The sequence below is a fragment of the Lepidochelys olivacea genome (genome assembly GCF_965140295.1).
Source record: "Lepidochelys olivacea isolate rLepOli2 genome assembly, chromosome: 2".
Taxonomy (NCBI): Eukaryota; Metazoa; Chordata; order Testudines; family Cheloniidae; genus Lepidochelys; species Lepidochelys olivacea.
Window position 1 is genome coordinate 155084785 of NC_140412.1, and position 18167 is coordinate 155102951.

The 18167-nt window shown below is 47.2% G+C and overlaps 2 protein-coding genes across 2 annotated transcripts in view; one reads left to right on the forward strand and one right to left on the reverse strand.

Moving 5' to 3' along the window:
* Positions 1-18167, reverse strand: part of LOC311516461 (uncharacterized protein) — a 67094-nt gene that overhangs the window by 7110 nt on the left and 41817 nt on the right. The window contains exons 13-15 of the mRNA XM_084620548.1: positions 9690-9728; positions 7734-7835; positions 5575-5689 (exon numbers count right to left, since the gene is read on the reverse strand). Of these exons, the coding sequence (XP_084476674.1) occupies positions 5575-5689; positions 7734-7835; positions 9690-9728 (256 nt within the window). The remainder of the gene's footprint in view (positions 1-5574; positions 5690-7733; positions 7836-9689; positions 9729-18167) is intronic.
* On the forward strand, positions 431-4901 carry LOC311515647 (uncharacterized protein; the record flags this gene model as incomplete). The annotated part of the gene is made up of 3 exons (XM_084618883.1): positions 431-1016; positions 1590-2049; positions 4874-4901. The coding sequence occupies 3 exons, from the start codon at positions 431-433 to the stop codon at positions 4899-4901; spliced, it is 1074 nt and encodes a 357-aa protein (XP_084475009.1).

The following is an 18167-nucleotide window of genomic DNA, read 5'->3' on the forward strand; positions in this document are numbered from 1 at the left end:
CATCTTCCATGACTTTTCGAAGATAATTGCTAATGGCTCAGATGTCTCCTAAGTCAGCTCCTTAAGTAGTCTAAGCCCTGGTCTACACTAGGACTTTAGGTCGAATTTAGCAGCGTTAAATCGATTTAAACCTGCACCCGTCCACACAGTGAAGCCCTTTAATTCGACTTAAAGGGCTCTTAAAATCGATTTCCTTACTCCACCCCTGACAAGTGGATTAGCGCTTAAATCGACGTTCCCAGCTCGAATTTGGGGTACTGTGGACACAATTCGATGGTATTGGCCTCCGGGAGCTATCCCAGAGTGCTCCATTCTGACCGCTCTGGACAGCACTCTCAACTCAGATGCACTGGCCAGGTAGACAGGAAAAGAACCGCGAACTTTTGAATCTCATTTCCTGTTTGGCCAGCGTGGCAAACTGCAGGTGACCATGCAGAGCTCATCAGCACAGGTGACCATGATGGAGTCCCAGAATCGCAAAAGAGCTCCAGCATGGACCGAACGGGAGGTACGGGATCTGATCGCTGTTTGGGGAGAGGAATCCGTGCTATCAGAACTCCGTTCCAGTTTTCGAAATGCCAAAACCTTTGTGAAAATCTCCCAGGGCATGAAGGACAGAGGCCGTAACAGGGACCCGAAGCAGTGCCGCGTGAAACTGAAGGAGCTGAGGCAAGCCTACCAGAAAACCAGAGAGGCGAACAGCCGCTCTGGGTCAGAGCCCCAAACATGCCGCTTCTATGATGAGCTGCATGCCATTTTAGGGGGTTCAGCCACCACTACCCCAGCCGTGTTGTTTGACTCCTTCAATGGAGATGGAGGCAATACGGAAGCAGGTTTTGGGGACGAAGAAGATGAGGAGGAGGAGGAGGAGGTTGTAGATGGCTCACAGCAAGCAAGCGGAGAAACCGGTTTTCCCGACAGCCAGGAACTGTTTCTCACCCTAGACCTGGAGCCAGTACCCCCCGAACCCACCCAAGGCTGCCTCCTGGACCCAGCAGGCGGAGAAGGGACCTCTGGTGAGTGTACCTTTTAAAATGCTATACATGGTTTAAAAGCAAGCATGTGAAAGGATTACTTTGCCCTGGCATTTGCGGTTCTCCTACATGTAGTCCTAAAGCCTTTGCAAAAGGTTTCTGGGGAGGGCAGCCTTATTTCGTCCTTCATGGTAGGACACTTATCACTCCAGGCCAGTAACACATACTCGGGAATCACTGTAGAACAAAGCATTGCAGTGTATGTTTGCTGGCATTCAACCAAAATCCGTTCTTTCTCTCTCTGTGTTATCCTCAGGAGAGTGAGATATAATTCATGGTCACCGGGTTGAAATAGGGTGCTTTTCTTCAGGGACACATTCCTGCTGGGCTGTTTGCCTGTGGCTGAACAGAAATGTTCCCTGCTGTTAGCCACGGGGAGGGGGGAGGGTTGAGGGGGTAGTCACGCGGTGGGAGGAGGCAAAAGCGACCTTGTAATGAAAGCACATGTGCTATGTATGTAATGTTAACAGCAAGGTTTACCCTGAAAGAGTGTAGCCACTGTTTTATAAAATGTGTCTTTTTAAATACCGCTGTCCCTTTTTTTTTCTCCACCAGCTGCATGTGTTTCAATGATCACAGGATCTTCTCCTTCCCAGAGGCTAGTGAAGCTTAGAAAGAAAAAAAAACGCACTCGAGATGAAATGTTCTCCGAGCTAATGCTGTCCTCCCACACTGACAGAGCACAGACGAATGCGTGGAGGCAAATAATGTCAGAGTGCAGGAAAGCACAAAATGACCGGGAGGAGAGGTGGAGGGCTGAAGAGAGTAAGTGGCGGGCTGAAGAGAGTAAGTGGCGGGCAGAAGACAGGGCTGAAGCTCAAATGTCGCGGCAGCGTGATGAGAGAAGGCAGGATTCAATGCTGAGGCTGCTGCAGGACCAAACCAGAATGCTCCAGTGTATGGTTGAGCTGCAGCAAAGGCAGCTGGAGCACAGACTGCCACTGCTGCCCCTCTGTAACCAACCGCCCTCCTCCCCAAGTTCCATAGCCTCCACACCCAGACGCCCAAGAACGCGGTGGGGGGGCCTCCGGCCAACCAGCGACTCCACAACAGAGGATTGCCCAAAAAAAAGAAGGCTGTCATTCAATAAATTTTAAAGTTGTAAACTTTTTAAGTGCTGTGCTTAATGTGCTGTGTGGCATTTTCCTTCCCTCCTCCACCACCCCTCCTGGGATACCTTGGTAGTCATCCCCCTATTTGTGTGATGAATGAATAACGAATGCATGACTGTGAAGCAGCAATGACTTTATTGCCTCTGCAAGCGGTGATTAAAGGGAGGAGGGGAGGGTGGTTAGCTTACAGGGAAGTAGAGTGAACCAAGGGGCGGGGGGTTTCATCAGGGAGAAACAAACAGAACTTTCACACTGTAGCCTGGCCAGTCATGAAACTGGTTTTCAAAGCTTCTCTGATGCGTGCCGCGCCCTCCTGAGCTCTTCTAACCGCCCTGGTGTCTGGCTGCGCGTAACCAGCAGCCAGGCGATTTGCCTCAATCTCCCACCCCGCCATAAACGTCTCCCCCTTACTCTCACAGATATTGTGGAGCACACAGCAAGCAGTAATAACAGTGGGAATATTGGTTTCGTTGAGGTCTAAGCGAGTCAGTAAACTGCGCCAGCGCGCCTTTAAACGTCCAAATGCACATTCTACCACCATTCTGCACTTGCTCAGCCTGTAGTTGAACAGCTCCTGACCACTGTCCAGGCTGCCTGTGTACGGCTTCATGAGCCATGGCATTAAGGGGTAGGCTGGGTCCCCAAGGATACATATAGGCATTTCAACATCCCCAACAGTTATTTTCTGGTCTGGGAAGAAAGTCCCTTCCTGCAGCTTTTGAAACAGACCAGAGTTCCTGAAGATGCGAGCGTCATGCACCTTTCCCGGCCATCCCACGTTGATGTTGGTGAAACGTCCCTTGTGATCCACCAGAGCTTGCAGCACTATCGAAAAGTACCCCTTGCGGTTTATGTACTCGCCGGCTTGGTGCTCTGGTGCCAAGATAGGGATATGGGTTCCGTCTATAGCCCCATCACACTTAGGGAATCCCATTGCAGCAAAGCCATCCACTATGACCTGCACATTTCCCAGGGTCACTACCCTTGATATCAGCAGATCTTTGATTGCGTGAGCTACTTGCATCACAGCAGCCCCCACAGTAGATTTGCCCACTCCAAATTGATTCCCAACTGACCGGTAGCTGTCTGGCGTTGCAAGCTTCCACAGGGCTATCGCCACTCGCTTCTCAACTGTGAGGGCTGCTCTCATCCTGGTATTCATGCGCTTCAGGGCAGGGGAAAGCAAGTCACAAAGTTCCATGAAAGTGCCCTTACGCATGCGAAAGTTTCGCAGCCACTGGGAATCGTCCCAGACCTGCAACACTATGCGGTCCCACCAGTCTGTGCTTGTTTCCCGAGCCCAGAATCGGCGTTCCACAGCATGAACCTGCCCCATTAGCACCATGATGCATGCATTGGCAGGGCCCATGCTTTCAGAGAAATCTGTGTCCATGTCCTGATCACTCACGGGACCGCGCTGACGTCGCCTCCTCGCCCGGTATCGCGTTGCCATGTTCTGGTGCTGCATATACTGCTGGATAATGCGTGTGGTGGTTGATGTGCTCCTAATTGCCAAAATGAGCTCAGCGGCCTCCATGCTTGCCTTGGTATGGCGTCTCCGCACAGAAAGAAGGCGCAGAACGATTGTCTGCCGTTGCTCTGACGGAGGGAGGGGCGACTGACGACACGGCTTACAGGGTTGGCTTCAGGGAGCTAAAATCAACAAAGGGTGTGCCTGTACATCAAGGAGCATTTCAGGCAGGACTGCACGGAGGGTTCCAATAAGAAATGGTGCACCTAAGTTATCGTTCTTATTGGAACAAGGAGGTTAGCCTGGCCTCTGATTGATACATGGCTAGATTAACCTCGCTGCGCCTTCTCTGTGACTGACTGCAGTGTGATCTAGATAGGGGAGGAGGACAATGAGTCCAAAACAAATCTGGTCTATGTCTTGTTCTGACCCACTCCATCGATCCTTTACATCTTTGGCTGGCAGCAGACAAAAAAGGCGCGAAATGATTGTCTGCCCTTGCTTTCACGGGGGGAGGGAGGGTGGGAACGGGGTCCTGACGACATGTACCCAGAACCACCTGCGACAATGTTTTTTGCCGCATCAGGCATTGGGATATCAACCCAGAATTCCAATGGGCAGCGGAGACTGCGGGAACTGTGGGATAGCTACCCACAGTGCAACGCTCCAGAAGTCGACGCTTGCCTCGGTACTGTGGAAGCGCTCCGCCGAGTTAATGCACTTAATGCACTTAGAGCATTTTCTGTGGGGACACACACACTCGAATATACAAAACCGATTTCAAAAAAACCGACTTCTATAAATTCGACCTAATTTCGTAGTGTAGACATACCCTAAGATGTATTTCATCAGGTGCTGGTGACTTGAAAACATCTAACTTGTCTAAGTAATTTCTAACTTGTTCTTTCCCTATTTTAGCCTCTGATCCTACTTCATTTTCACTGGCATTCACTAAGTTAGATATCCAATTGTTAAACTTTTTAGTGAAAACTGAAACAAAAAAAAATCATTTGGCACTTCTGCCATTTCCACATTTTCTATTATTCCCCCTCCCCCACCCATTGAGTAACGGGCCTACCTTGTCTGGTCTTCCTCTTGCTTCTGATGTATTTGTAAAATGTTTTCTTGTTACCCTTTATGTCTCTAGCTAGTTATCACATTTTGTGCCTTTGCCTTTCTAATTTTTGTCCCTACATATTTGTGTTATTTGTTTCTTTTCATCCTTCGTAATTTGATCTAGTTTCCATGTTTTATAGGATTCTTTTTGGAGTTTTAGATCACTGAAGATCTCCTGGTTAAGCCAGGGTGGCCTCTTGCCATGCTTCCTATCTTTCCTATGCAGTGGGATAGTTTGCTTTTATGCCATGGAATCAGCTATATCTTTCTTCAAACCCAGAATTCCCTTTACAAATCAGACTGTTCTTCAGGTGGACGTGCAGGTTGGTACAGCACCACTCCACTTGTATTTGTTTGATGTAGTGGCTGACCCATACGTAATTTCTTTTTTTTGCCAAAATGGTTTAATAATACTTTAGAGCAGGTCACAAGCTGGGAGGCATGCATCTTACTCTGTGCCCTTAGTGGTTCCAGACGATTTATTTCTGCTCACTGGAAAATATGGCAGACCAACCCCTCACTGAAGAAACCCTCTCATCAAAGCCAGAAGATGACAGCTCTAGCACCGCCTGTTAATCTCAGCTACTCTGGCACCACCCAATGAGATGGGCAGGTCCTCAGGTGGTCAGTACCAGAATCAGGAAGGATTTAACAGATTAAAACCCCAAACTCCTTGAATTGAACCAGACAACAAATGGAAATCACAGAGCACTTCTAAAGCACAGCATTCTAGTGGCAGAGTAGCATGACTGGGCAGAAGTTTAAGTCCTCAAATATCATGTTCTGTGAATTCAAATCCACTTTCTAAATAATATTTCGGCAAAGACACCCTGCAAAGTACCTGAATTGCCTTTGTAATTTTCATAAGACTTATAGGGTTTTTGGATGTTTTTTCCTGCTGAAAGCTCATCCTGAGATATTGACATCAATGGCCTCAGGCTGCTGGCATAATTGACCTAGGGGAAAAAAAATAGCACACCTCATGGTATTTGTTCTAAAAATTTACATTTCATTTCCAACATTTCAAAAATAGCAACTTTTCCCATAGCATGCCAATAAATGTTCACTGGCAATGGTATTTTTAAGCAATGAATCCTATGTTTTGCTGTGCTGCTCAAGTTTGCTCCCTATTTTTCTCCCAACTATCAATGTGAGGAACAATGACTTCCTCCCATTTGACCTGGGTTTTGAATTAGCCATTAATCTGAGTAAAATCAACCTCAAATACACAAGTTAGGCCTTTGAGCTTTCTCTCTCTCATGCATACACACCCACGCCTTATGATACCTGTTTATCAAAATGTGCCGAGTGCTAACAAAATGAAAGCCAACCAACCATACTTACCATTTGGCTAGTATTAATACATTCTAGTTTTGACAGTGCTCATGTTTTTTTCCTTGAAAGACTTCAGTGATTATTTTCCTTATTCCCCTCTTCCTTCTCCAGTTACTGTACAGGTTTTCAAAACTTTGTTATATTTTAAAATAATATTCATGGCAATGTCATGGGTGAACATTTGAATTTCATGGGATATGCATGGCTGCTGAGTCCCCCCAGAACCAAACTGCTTCGATTTTTCCAACAGTGAGGAGGCTGTTCGGGGGAGGGGGGGAAAGGGGGAGCAGGCCAGTCCCAAGCCTGTGGGGAAAGCAGAGATGGTGGGCAGGTCCTAATCCAAGGAAACGAGGGGTGGCAGGCAGGCAGCATGTCTCACCACACGGTGCTAACTGATCTGACCCAGCCCAGCATGAGGCAAGGATCAGAGCCTGGCTCACTCTGCATGCAGCTCCAGGCCAGGCTACTGCATAGTGATTAGGAGCCTCAGTGTGGCCCACACACCAGTGGCCCCTGCAGGTCCCGGGAAAAAACTGAAGCTCCAGCTGGTGAGAAACTGAGACCAGGATCCATCCACTCTATCCTCCTGCCAGGGCAGGGCCCTTCACACACCTGCTCCTGTTCCAAGCAATGGCCGCACAGCTAAGACGTTGGTTACGGTGGAGGGATGGATCCTGGTCTCAGGTCCTGCAGTGTCTCCCTCGGGACTGCAGGAGCCATGGTGTGTAGGCAGGCCAGGCTCCCAACCACTGCGTTGCCAGAGCCAGCCCTTCTTCCCCCCTCCCAACAGCCAGACAGGAAGCAGCAACCTTGGCGGGAGCCAGACAGCATGAACTGGGCCAGACCATCTGGAGCCATATAATGAGACATATCCCCACCCCAGCCAATCCCCTCCCATGCAGAATAGGACCAACCCACCACCTCCCTGCCCCCCTCCAGAATGGGACCAGTCTGCTAACCTGCCACGAGCAGCCGTGGTCTCAATAGGGAGAAAGCAGGGATGCATGCTTCTGCCTCTCTGCTGTTGAAAGTCACAATACAAGGCTAATTTCACAAGTTCCATGAAACCATGATTTTCACTGATCCCTATATATAAGCAGATAGAAACAGAAGAGCAACCAGCCTAGACGTCTCTACTACAGTCTGCTGATATATGAGAAGAAGCAGAAGCTGTCCTCATGACTCAAAGCCTCAAGCAGGAACAGAACTACATGCCACCAATGAGAACTGCCCACATGTCCAGGGGAGAAAAGAATGAAGTAATGTCACTTGGGGGGAAAATACCAATACTTATATCTTGGATATATACGTAGCAGGAAAGCAGTGTGGTGGGAGAACAATTAGGCAACATGTAAGCATGTGCAGAAGGAGGTAAAGGAGGCCAACTGCAGAGAAGCACATGCAGAGGGGAGAAAAACAGGACAAAATGGGACATGGAAAAGAAATTAAAGGGAAAAAACAATGCAATTAACTTCTCAACACCAAGCACACTTATACTAAAAGACAGCTACTTATATTTATTTTCTAATTTCTGTGCCAATTGCCATAATTGTTGCAGGGACGTTACATTATTATGAATGGGAGGAGTGGGTAAACAAATGGGAAAACCCTTGCAACAGAACACGACAATATAGAACTAGTCATTGAAGTAGACAGATTACTTACAGCTGCTTTCTTTTTACAAAAGGTCTTCAAAGCTTCTGTCAGATCTTGTGTAATACTAACTACCAGAGTTGCTTCTGTGTCTGAGGTGACCCGAAAAGTTTCCTGTCAAATTAAAAATAAGCACACATTCAAAAAGGTTAATTAAGTTTCAAACAATAATTAAAGAATACTTATCTCAAATACTCAACCGGACTTCCCCAAGGAGATCATAAGTTTTGGGAAACAAATAGATGGATTCAAATGAAGTTCTATGACCAACTCGAGCAAAAAATTAAGGAAATGAGATTTATACAAGCAGCTAGAAGAAAAGGAGTACTTGTGGCACCTTAGAGACTAACCAATTTATTTGAGCATAAGCTTTCGTGAGCTACAGCTCACTTCATCGGATGCATACTGTGGAAACCGCAGAAGACATTATATACACAGAGACCATGAAACAATACCTCCTCCCACCCCACTCTCCTGCTGGTAATAGCCCATCCAAAGTGACCACTCTCTTTACAATGTGTATGATAATCAAGGTGGGCCATTTCCAGCACAAATACAAGTTTTCTCACCCCCCCCCCTTTTTTCAAAAACCACACACACAAACTCACTCTCCTGCTGGTAATAGCCCATCCAAAGTGACCACTCTCCTTACAATGTGTATGAAAATCAAGGTGGGCCATTTCCAGCAGGAGAGTGAGTTTGTGTGTGTATGGGGGTGGGGGGTGAGAAAACCTGGATTTGTGCTAGAAATGGCCCACCTTGATTATCATACACATTGTAAGGAGAGTGATCACTTTGGATGGGCTATTACCAGCAGGAGAGTGAGTTTGGGGGGGGGGGGTGCGGAGGGTGAGAAAACCTGGATTTGTGCTGGAAATGGCCCAACCTGATTATCATACACATTGTAAGGAGAGTGATCACTTTAGATAAGCTATTACCAGCAGGAGAGTGGGGTGGGAGGAGGTATTGTTTCATGGTCTCTGTGCATATAATGTCTTCTGCAGTTTCCACAGTATGCATCCGATGAAGTGTGCTGTAGCTCACGAAAGCTTATGCTCAAATAAATTGGTTAGTCTCTGAGGTGCCACAAGTACTCCTTTTCTTTTTGTGAATACAGACTAACACGGCTGTTACTCTGAAACCTGTCATCATACAAGCAGCTGAAAGCCCTGGCCAGTGGATGGTGTAATTTGTGAAGTTGTGTGTATAGAAAAGCAAAAAAAGGGTTGAGAACTTACAAACTGGATGCTAACAGGCCTCAAATCCCAGTGATGGCTGAACCAGATGATAATCTAAATAAAGAGGGTTCTCATCCACACTGGTAGCTGTTTCCACTGCCTCAGACATTTTAGCATTCAGATTGAGATTCCTGGAATCTTGTTATATAGATGGGGCAAAATGGCATAAAAGAGTGGGAGAGCAGCCAGAGAGCACCACAGTAAAAACCAAAAAGGCAGGATGAAGCAGGTGTTTGAGCTTCTCTCCAAATTTTTTTTTAAAGAAAATAGTTAAGTAACCTTTTCTTCTCAGAGCTTCAAAATACAGACTAGACACTTACCTAAACAAATTACAAGCCATAATTAATCATGAACATTCTCCTTGCAAAGCATTTTAGACATTAAACATTATTAAAAACTACTACAGCAGCTAATGTTAAAATCTCTACTACAAAAAGCAGAGATATCAGGCTCTATTTCTTTGAACCCTGAAGCAGTTCAAATTCAAGTTCTAGTGTATGATGTTCTGGGCAACAGCAAGCAGCAAAGGATTTATTTATACTGCAGCTGCCCAATCTTTAAGATTTGGTGAAATAAGATGTGAAGAAATATGACTTGAAAAGTAGGAATTACTGATCAAGTTTATTCATACTCTTCCCAGTGATTCATGCAAGATTTGTTCTTTCTGCAGTGGTGCAAATCCAGTATTAAAACGTAGCAAAATCCTGGCAAAAGCACGTTTTGTACATACCAAGTACTCTAGGGCTTTCTGCTTTCGAACTGGATCATTCTGTAGGGGGGGAAAAACCACCACAAGGACTGATTACAGTGTTTATATATATTCTTCTGCAAAACATCATAAAATATAACAACCAAATGCTTGAGGGAAGAAAGTTTTTACAGCAATTATAATCTTAGGTCCTTATTGCTTGTATATACAACAGCAGCAATATTTCCATTTTGGACTACGTAAATTTCAAAATTAAGACAGACTTCAGTTCCCAAGATATAGAGTTCCTGAAAATCCTCTTCACTTTCAGCAATTACCTTTCTGTTCTCACGTTGACCATAAGAGAACAGGTCTTTTACTGTTAAATATTTAATATTTTATTTCAAATGTTACAGCTATTGATAAATTGATATTCTTAAGGTGAATTGCTAATAGGATTTACTTTACTCTTAACATATATCATATAAGGATAATCAAAGCACCTTACAAAAAAAATAAAAAATTAGCACCTGTGAGGGATAGAAGTAATTATGCCTATTTTATAGTCGGAAGTGAGGTTGAGAGGCTTGTGCATGGTCAGTGTGTCAGTGGATGAATTAGGACTCCGGGCCTCTACTCTGAACATCCAATTGCACAAGTTTAACTAAAGGTACATATACCAAAGCAAGATACAGTTATATGAGACTGTTCTAAAACAATATAAATGTTTCCATAAAAGAGTTTGCATTAGGGTTGCCAACTTTCTGATTGCACAAAACAGAACACACTTCCCCCATCCTCTTCCCTGAGGCCCCACCCCTATCCCAAGGCCCCTCCCCAACTCACTCCATCCCCTGCTCTCACCCACTCTAGCTCATTTTCACTGGACTGAGCCAGGGGGTTGGGGTGTGGGTGCTGGGGGCGAGCCAGAGCTGAGGGGTTTGTGGTGAGGGCTCTGGCTGGGTGTACAGCCTTTGGGCTGGGGCTGAGGATGAGGGGCTCAGTGTGTAGGAGGGGGCTCTGGGCTGGGGCAGGAGGTTAGGGTGCGGGTGGATGAGGACTCCAGCTGAAGGTGTGGGCTCTGAGGTGGGATGGGGGATGAGGGGTTTGGGGTGCAAGAGGGGGCTCTGGGCTGGGTCCGAGGGGTTTGGAGTGCAGGAGGGGGTGCGGGGTACAGGCTCTGGGAGGGAGTTTGGGTGCAGGAGGGGGCTCAGGCTTGGGACACGCAGTTGGTGTGCAGGCTCTGGGAGGGAGCTGGGGTGTGGGAGTGGACTTAGGGCTGGTGGAGGAGGTTCGGGGTGCGGTGCAGGCTCTGGGCAGCACTTACCTGAGGCAGTTCCTGGAAGCAGTGACATGTCCTCTGGCTCCTAGGCGCAGGGGCGGCCATGAAGGCTCCGTGCACTGCCCTAGCCCGCAGACACCACCCCTGCAGCTTCCACTGACCGTGATCTCAGCCAACGGGAGCTGCGGAGCCAGTGCTCGGGGTGAGGACAGTGCGCGAAGCCTCCGTGGCTGCCCCTGAGCATAGGGGCCGCAGGGACACACCAGCCGCTTCCAGGAGACACACGGAGCCAGGGCAGGCAGCGAGCCTGTCTTAGTCCCGCTGCACCTTCGACTGGACTTTTAATGGCCCCGTCAGTGGTGCTGACTGGAGCCACCAGGGTCCCTTTTTGACTGGGCGCCTGACAACCGTCGTTTGTATGGGTTTAACTAGATCAGTTTTTTAAATGTACAAGAAAGCTGCAACTGAAGAGAAGTCTAGTGGTGAATCCAAAGCTTAACAAGTGATACCAAGCCATGATGGAGAGGGAAGATGTCATATTCAAGTGTGGAATTTCTTATAATGTGTGAATATCTTTCTCCTGGAGTCAATTTCTTCCCTGATGAGACACTGTGCCTTGATAGCTCTCATGGCACCGGCAGTTCTTCTTCGAGTAGAGTCCCTAGTGGTGCTCCTCTGTAGGTGTGTATGTGCCCCCGCGCCTCAAATCGGAGATTTTTGGTAGCAGTGTCCAGTTGACCCCGCCCACGTGCCCTCCCTCGAGGCTATTTAGCACTGCACGGTTGAACCCCCCCTCACTTCCTTCTCAACCGCCTTTGGCCTCAGACAGAATGAACAATTGTCCCTTCCTTATCTGTGTCATTAGCATAAGTAGTGTTTGTTTTGTTACCTTTGTTCTCCTTAAAAGGAGTTAGGCTAGTGTTTATGTTATTTTATTCCTTTGCGTTAAAAAGAAAGAGAAAAAAAAAAAAGAACTTCAGTTTCGTGCCCTGTCTGGGGGCATTCCCCCCCAGCATCTAGTAGACTTTTTTTAACTGAAAATAAAAAATTAAGTAAAGACAAGGTTCTCCAGCATTCCTCCCTGCTAGAGGATGACAACCACCTGCCCAGGGGCATGCCTGGTGCTCTCTGCTCCAAGCGGTGCCTCTCCTGCCAGGAGTCAGTTCCTGTAATGGCCAGACACTCTCGCTGTGCCTGGAAAAGCCTCACAGAAGTGCTTTACCTGCCACAGCTAAAACGGCAGCCTCACAGGAGCTGAGAGCTGAAGTTAAAACTCCTCCCTATGGAGAAAACACTTCAGTCTGTAGGGGACTCTGGTGGGTGCTGACCCGGGATCATCCCCAGAGCCTTCACTTCAAAAGGGGTCGAGTTGTGAAGAGGAAGAGGAGGAGGAGGAGAAGAAGAGGGAGGGTGAGGGGGAAGCCACCAGCAGACTCCCCCTGGAAAGGCTCATAAAAAGAACTCCTCCGACCAACTGGCCAGCCAGAGGGGTTCCCCAGTGCGGCCATCTCGGCACCAATCCAAACACATGCATTCCTAGTAGCTGGCCAGCCGGTGGGGCTCCCCAGAGCAGCCACCTCGGTAGGAGGACACTAGCAGCTCTGAAGCATGGCACTGATAAGGGGCTGCCTGCTGTGAGCTCTGCTGTGGCACCGTGGGCGCCATCCACACTGCAGCTCTGAAGCAGGCACCTGAGAAGGGGTCTCCTGCTGTGAGCTCTGTTGCAGCACCGTCCCCCCAGCACCGTCCCCAAGGGGCTTCCGTAGTCAGGCTCTCAGGAAACGGTACCGCCCCCTAAGGAAAGGGGACAATTACTGAATCATCTCTAAAACAGCGCCTCAGAGAAACCCTTTGGTACCACGTGCAACAAAACTCCCATCTAGGAAGTGTTCTGCACCTTCCCAACCATCGACACTGACAACATGTTACAGACACTCCTCTGTGGTACCACCTGAGCCCATGGTAACACACGTGCTCTGGTACTCTGGAGACCTGTGGCCTCAGTACCCAGGGAGAGAGAATTACAGTACCATCTCTAAAATAGTGGTGCCAACAAACTTTCTGTACTGGGCACAACAAAACTCTCATTTAGGGAGTGCTGTGCCCAATTATCAGTACTGACAACATACCAGGGACACTCCTCTTTGGTACCAGATGAACCCATGGTACTGCATGAGCTCTGGTACCCTGGAGACCTGATGATTGGGGAAGAACTGCAATCCCCATTACCTGGTACCAGGACCCCGGTATCGAGCACATCCCAGCACCCAGAATCACTCTTGGCACTGGGCTGTATGTATACTGCCAATACCCCAGTCAGCGCCACCCTTACCCACTGAAGAATCTGACACTGGCCAGGAGGAGATCATTTCCCTGGCCCTCATTGTGGCCCACTGTCACACTACAAGAGTCCACCCCAATTCCATCAATCGTGGTGTGGGCCCCCTGAGGTAAGCCCACTGCCCATGCCCCCCTTCCTCCCTCATCCCCCCCCCCAAGGTCATATTGTAATTCTTGGGCAACGTACAAACATGTCACGACCATCCCTGGTGTGTCTCAGGGCGAGTCCACCAGATGGGACAGCCTGGCTGTCCAGAGCACCTGAGTCAGCACAGGAGGAAGCTTTTTCAGAACAGGAAGAAGAACCTGAAGAGGAAGCTCCCCCTCCAGCACACTTCTCCTCATCTCTCCCAGATAAGGCTGTGCTGCCCACCCCTCATCACTAGGTGAAGATTTTAAGAACTTTCTGGACCATACCAAGAGGGTGGCAGATGAGCTGCAGATTCCCCTACTGGAGGTGGCAGATACACAGTTGGTGGAAATTCTGCATACCACCTTCTCATCTAGAATTGTCCTCCCAAATAATGAGGCAATTCTAGATCCTACTAAAGTCATCTGGCAGACACCAGCTTCCATCGGACCATCCAGCAACAGAGTGGTAAAAACCCAAACCAACCAAACAAACAAAAACAAAAAAACCCTACATCTCTACCCAAAGAGGCAGACTTTGTTTTCAACATCTGCAATCCAATTCCATCATAGTGGAGGTGGTTAATGCACGAAGCAAGCAACATGATGTCAAGTCAACTCCATACGATCAGGCTTGGCAAGATGGCATATTCATCGACAACATTACTGTTTAGAGTAATAAATTACCAGACTGTCATGGCCAAATACAATTTTATTAATTATGGGAAACCCCATCTGTTTCTGGAACATTACCGGAAACACAAAAAGAACAGATTCAAACCATTCTTAGAGATGGTCAGTTAATAGCCAGACTGTTACCAGAGACAGCACTGAATGTAGCTGTTACAGCTGCCCGCCCAGTCTCCATGACAGTGGTACTGAAGCGGGCTGTGTTGTGGTTGGGTTATTTTGGCTACACCTCTCCAGACTGCCCAAAGAGCTACAGACTTCCAGTTTGAAGGGCCCAACTCTTTGAGGAGAAGACAGATTTTCTCTCCACATCCTGAAGGATTCTTGGATCATGTTACACTTCTTAGGAATCTACACTGTGGGACAGAAGAGAAGATATACCTCTCAACCACACCACAGGTCACAATCTTCTCAATACCCACCATCTCAGTGCTGTCATGAGCCACAGTGTAAGAGGACCAGGGCTTAAAGTGGGAACAGGCTGCACCTCAGTCCGTGACCTCTCCAACTGTCTCTTATAAGCACTTTTGATGAGCTGGTCGAGTGCCTGAACAATGATACCTTACAGCATCATCTGTCATCTATACACCTGTCATGCCACTCAGAAGTCACCTTACCCTACTTCACAGCAGTTAGGACCAGCTCTAAACTAAGGAGATTGATTTCTAGCCCTGAGCCTACCGGGTGCCTACTTCCATATCTCAATACACCCATTGTACAGGAGATTTCCTACTGCTTACCTTTGGGGCAGGATCACTACCAGTATAGACTGCTCCACACAGGGTATTCTCCAAGCTTCTCTTCATTGTGGCAGCATACTAACCCCGGTACAGTGACTAGACTTTATCAGCAAACGGCCTTCCACAGAAATGACCTTCCACATCACTCTTTTGGGGCTAAGGGCTGTCAGGAGTGCCTGTGCACACTTTCTGCCTTTCATCGAAAACAACACACAAAGGTCAGGATGGAATTAATGTGACCTATATGTTTGTATAAACTGCCAAGGAGCTGCCAAATCTCCCTCCCTCTACAAGAGGGCACTCAAACTTTAGAATTGATGCACCCATCACAATGTGCTCATCTCAGCTGTCTATATACCAGGGATACAGAACATCACAGCCGACAACAACAGTTAGAATCATAGAATATCAGGGTTGGAAGGGACCCCAGAAGGTCATCTAGTCCAACCCCCTGCTCAAAGCAGGACCAATCCCCAACTAAATCATCCCAGCCAGGGCTTTGTCAAGCCTGACCTTAAAAACCTCTAAGGAAGGAGATTCTACCACCTCCCTAGGTAACGCATTCCAGTGTTTCACCACCCTCTTAGTGAAAAAGTTTTTCCTAATATCCAATCTAAACCTCCCCCACTGCAACTTGAGACCATTACTCCTCGTTCTGTCATCTGCTACCATTGAGAACAGTCTAGAGCCATCCTCTTTGGAACCCCCTTTCAGGTAGTTGAAAGCAGCTATCAAATCCCCCCTCATTCTTCTCTTCTGCAGGCTAAACAATCCCAGCTCCCTCAGCCTCTCCTCATAAGTCATGTGTTCTAGACCCCTAATCATTGCCAATTTCTCATGACAATGAGTGTGTACTGAATTCAGAGGTGGTTATATCCACCCTTTGGGGAACCCTGCCTATGGATCTCTTTGTTACTTAACGGAACAAGAAAGGTCCTTGTTACTGCTCCAGGGCTGGTCTGGGGAAACATTCACTGGCAGTTGCCCTCATCTTCCCACGGGACAGGGCCCACTTGTATGTCTTTCCCCAGTTTCCTACTCTAAGATTCTGTTGAAAATTCAACGAGACAAAGCGAGAGTTATTCTAATTGCCCCTCTTGACCATGACAAGTCTGGATCCCTTACCTGACACAGATGGCAATGCCCTCCTGTTTCTCTTCAGCCCATCCCTCACCCGCTCTCTCAAATCAATGGGCTGACCCTTTACCCCAACCTTTGGGTCCTCCACCTCTAGGCTTGGCTCCTTCTTAGTTCCAAGGCTTAGAGGCAGAATGCTCTGACAAGCTGAAAGATGTGTTGCAACACAACCAAAAGTTAACCACTCAACATACTATCTACAAGTTTGTGTCATTTCAAACAAACAGACCCAACCTCATCTTTCCTCCCTCTGATTTTGCACTACATTTTAAACTTTCACTCAGCTCCCTTAAGGTTCATCTCGCGGTGAAATCAGCTTCCCACTTGGTGTTTGCTCACCCACTAATGCATAGATTCTTTAAGGGCATTGGGAATCTCTTCCCGTATGTGACACTACTCACTTCAGCTTGGGACTTTAACCTAGTTCTCAGGGCTTTGATTAGACCTCCCTGAGAGTCCAGGGCAACTTGTTCTCTCTTACACCTATCCATGAAAACAGCATTACTAATTGCCACACCATCAGCTAGGTACATAGGAGAAAAAGCGACCCTGATGGCACATCCATCGTTCACGGCCCTTTTTTTTTTTTTTTTTTAAGGCAATAACTCTAAGGCCATATCCCAAGTTTCTCCCTACGTTCTCTGCACTTTCCATATGAATCAACAAATCCATCTCCCTGTTTTTTCCCAAAACCACATTGTGACAACTGGGAGATGATTATGCATATGCTAGATATTAGAAGGACATTAGCATTCTACTTGGACAGGACTAAGGACTTCAAGAAATCCCCTAAATTCTTCCTTTTGTCCACAGAAAGATCCAAAAGCTCTCTGATATCGGCTCAAAGACCATCCAAATGGGTCTCTAGTTGCATTAATCACTTATCAAGGGCGCAACTTGCTTCTGTCCAGAGTCATACCCACTCCACGAGGTCAGTTTCTACCTCAATCACATTCCGTAGGGATACCCCTATCTCAGCAATCTATAGAGCAACGACTTGGGCCTCTGCCCATACTTTCACAGAACATTATGCGATCACTGAAGATTTGGCTGCTGACACCATCTTCGACTCCACAGTACTTTCTGAGGTAAAAGATTCCACTCCGAAGTCCCAGCCTCCAGTGGTGGGTACTGCTCGGGAGTCACCTACATCGGCACACCGATACGGACACTACTCGAAGAAAAAGAGGAAGTTACTCACCTTGTGCAGTAACGATGGTTCTTCAAGATGTGTGTCCCTATGGGTGCTCCACAACCCACCCTCCTTCCCTCTACTTCGGAGTTCTCTATAGGGCTCTGTAGTAGAGAAGGAAGTGCGGGGGGTTCGCCTGAGCAGTGCTAAATAGCCGGGAGGTAGGGCACATGCGCGGGGTCAATGGGATGCTGCTACCAAAAATCTCCGATTAGAGGCGCGGGGTCACATATACACCTACAGTGGAGCACCCATAGGGACACACATCTCAAAGAACCATCGCTACTGCACAAGGTGAGTAACTTCCTCATATCCATGCCAATGAAATAGGCCACAACTAAGAGAGCCAAAAGTATCAAGACAACTGGTTGGCCTGAGACAACACCCAGTGCCAAATTCCAGAAGAATCATAGTTCTTACAGCAATGGTTCTCGAACAAAGGTACACCTACCCATGGGTGTACGCAGAGGTCTTCCAGGGGATACATCAACTCATCTAGATATTTGCCTAGTTTTACAACAGGCTACATAAAAAGCCTAGTAAAGTCAGTACAAACTAAAATTTCATACACACAAAATAGGAAAGTAAGTGTGTTCTCAGTGTGTTGTGCCACTTTTGTATTTTTATGTCTGATTTTGTAAGCAAGCAGTTTTTAAGCGAGGTGAAACTTTGGATACGCAAGATAACAGTCTCCTGAAAGGAGTACAGTAGTATCGAAAGTTTGAGAACCACTGATTTACAACATATGGTGTGTCAAAGCTTTGATATTAAGATCAAGATAAGGCTGACAAAGCTGTTGGTGGCTAGTGCTTTTCAGGGCAGCATCAATATATATTAATTATTTGTATTATTGTAGCAACTAGGAGCCATGGTCATGAACCAAGACCATATTGTGCTAGGGTACATCTTTGAGAAAAATCTAAGAATTTTTTTATTGTCCTTTTGCTAACCCAAGATTTAACAAGTTATTGAGTATAGAAGGTCTTTGATTTAAAGAAGGAGGGAATAGT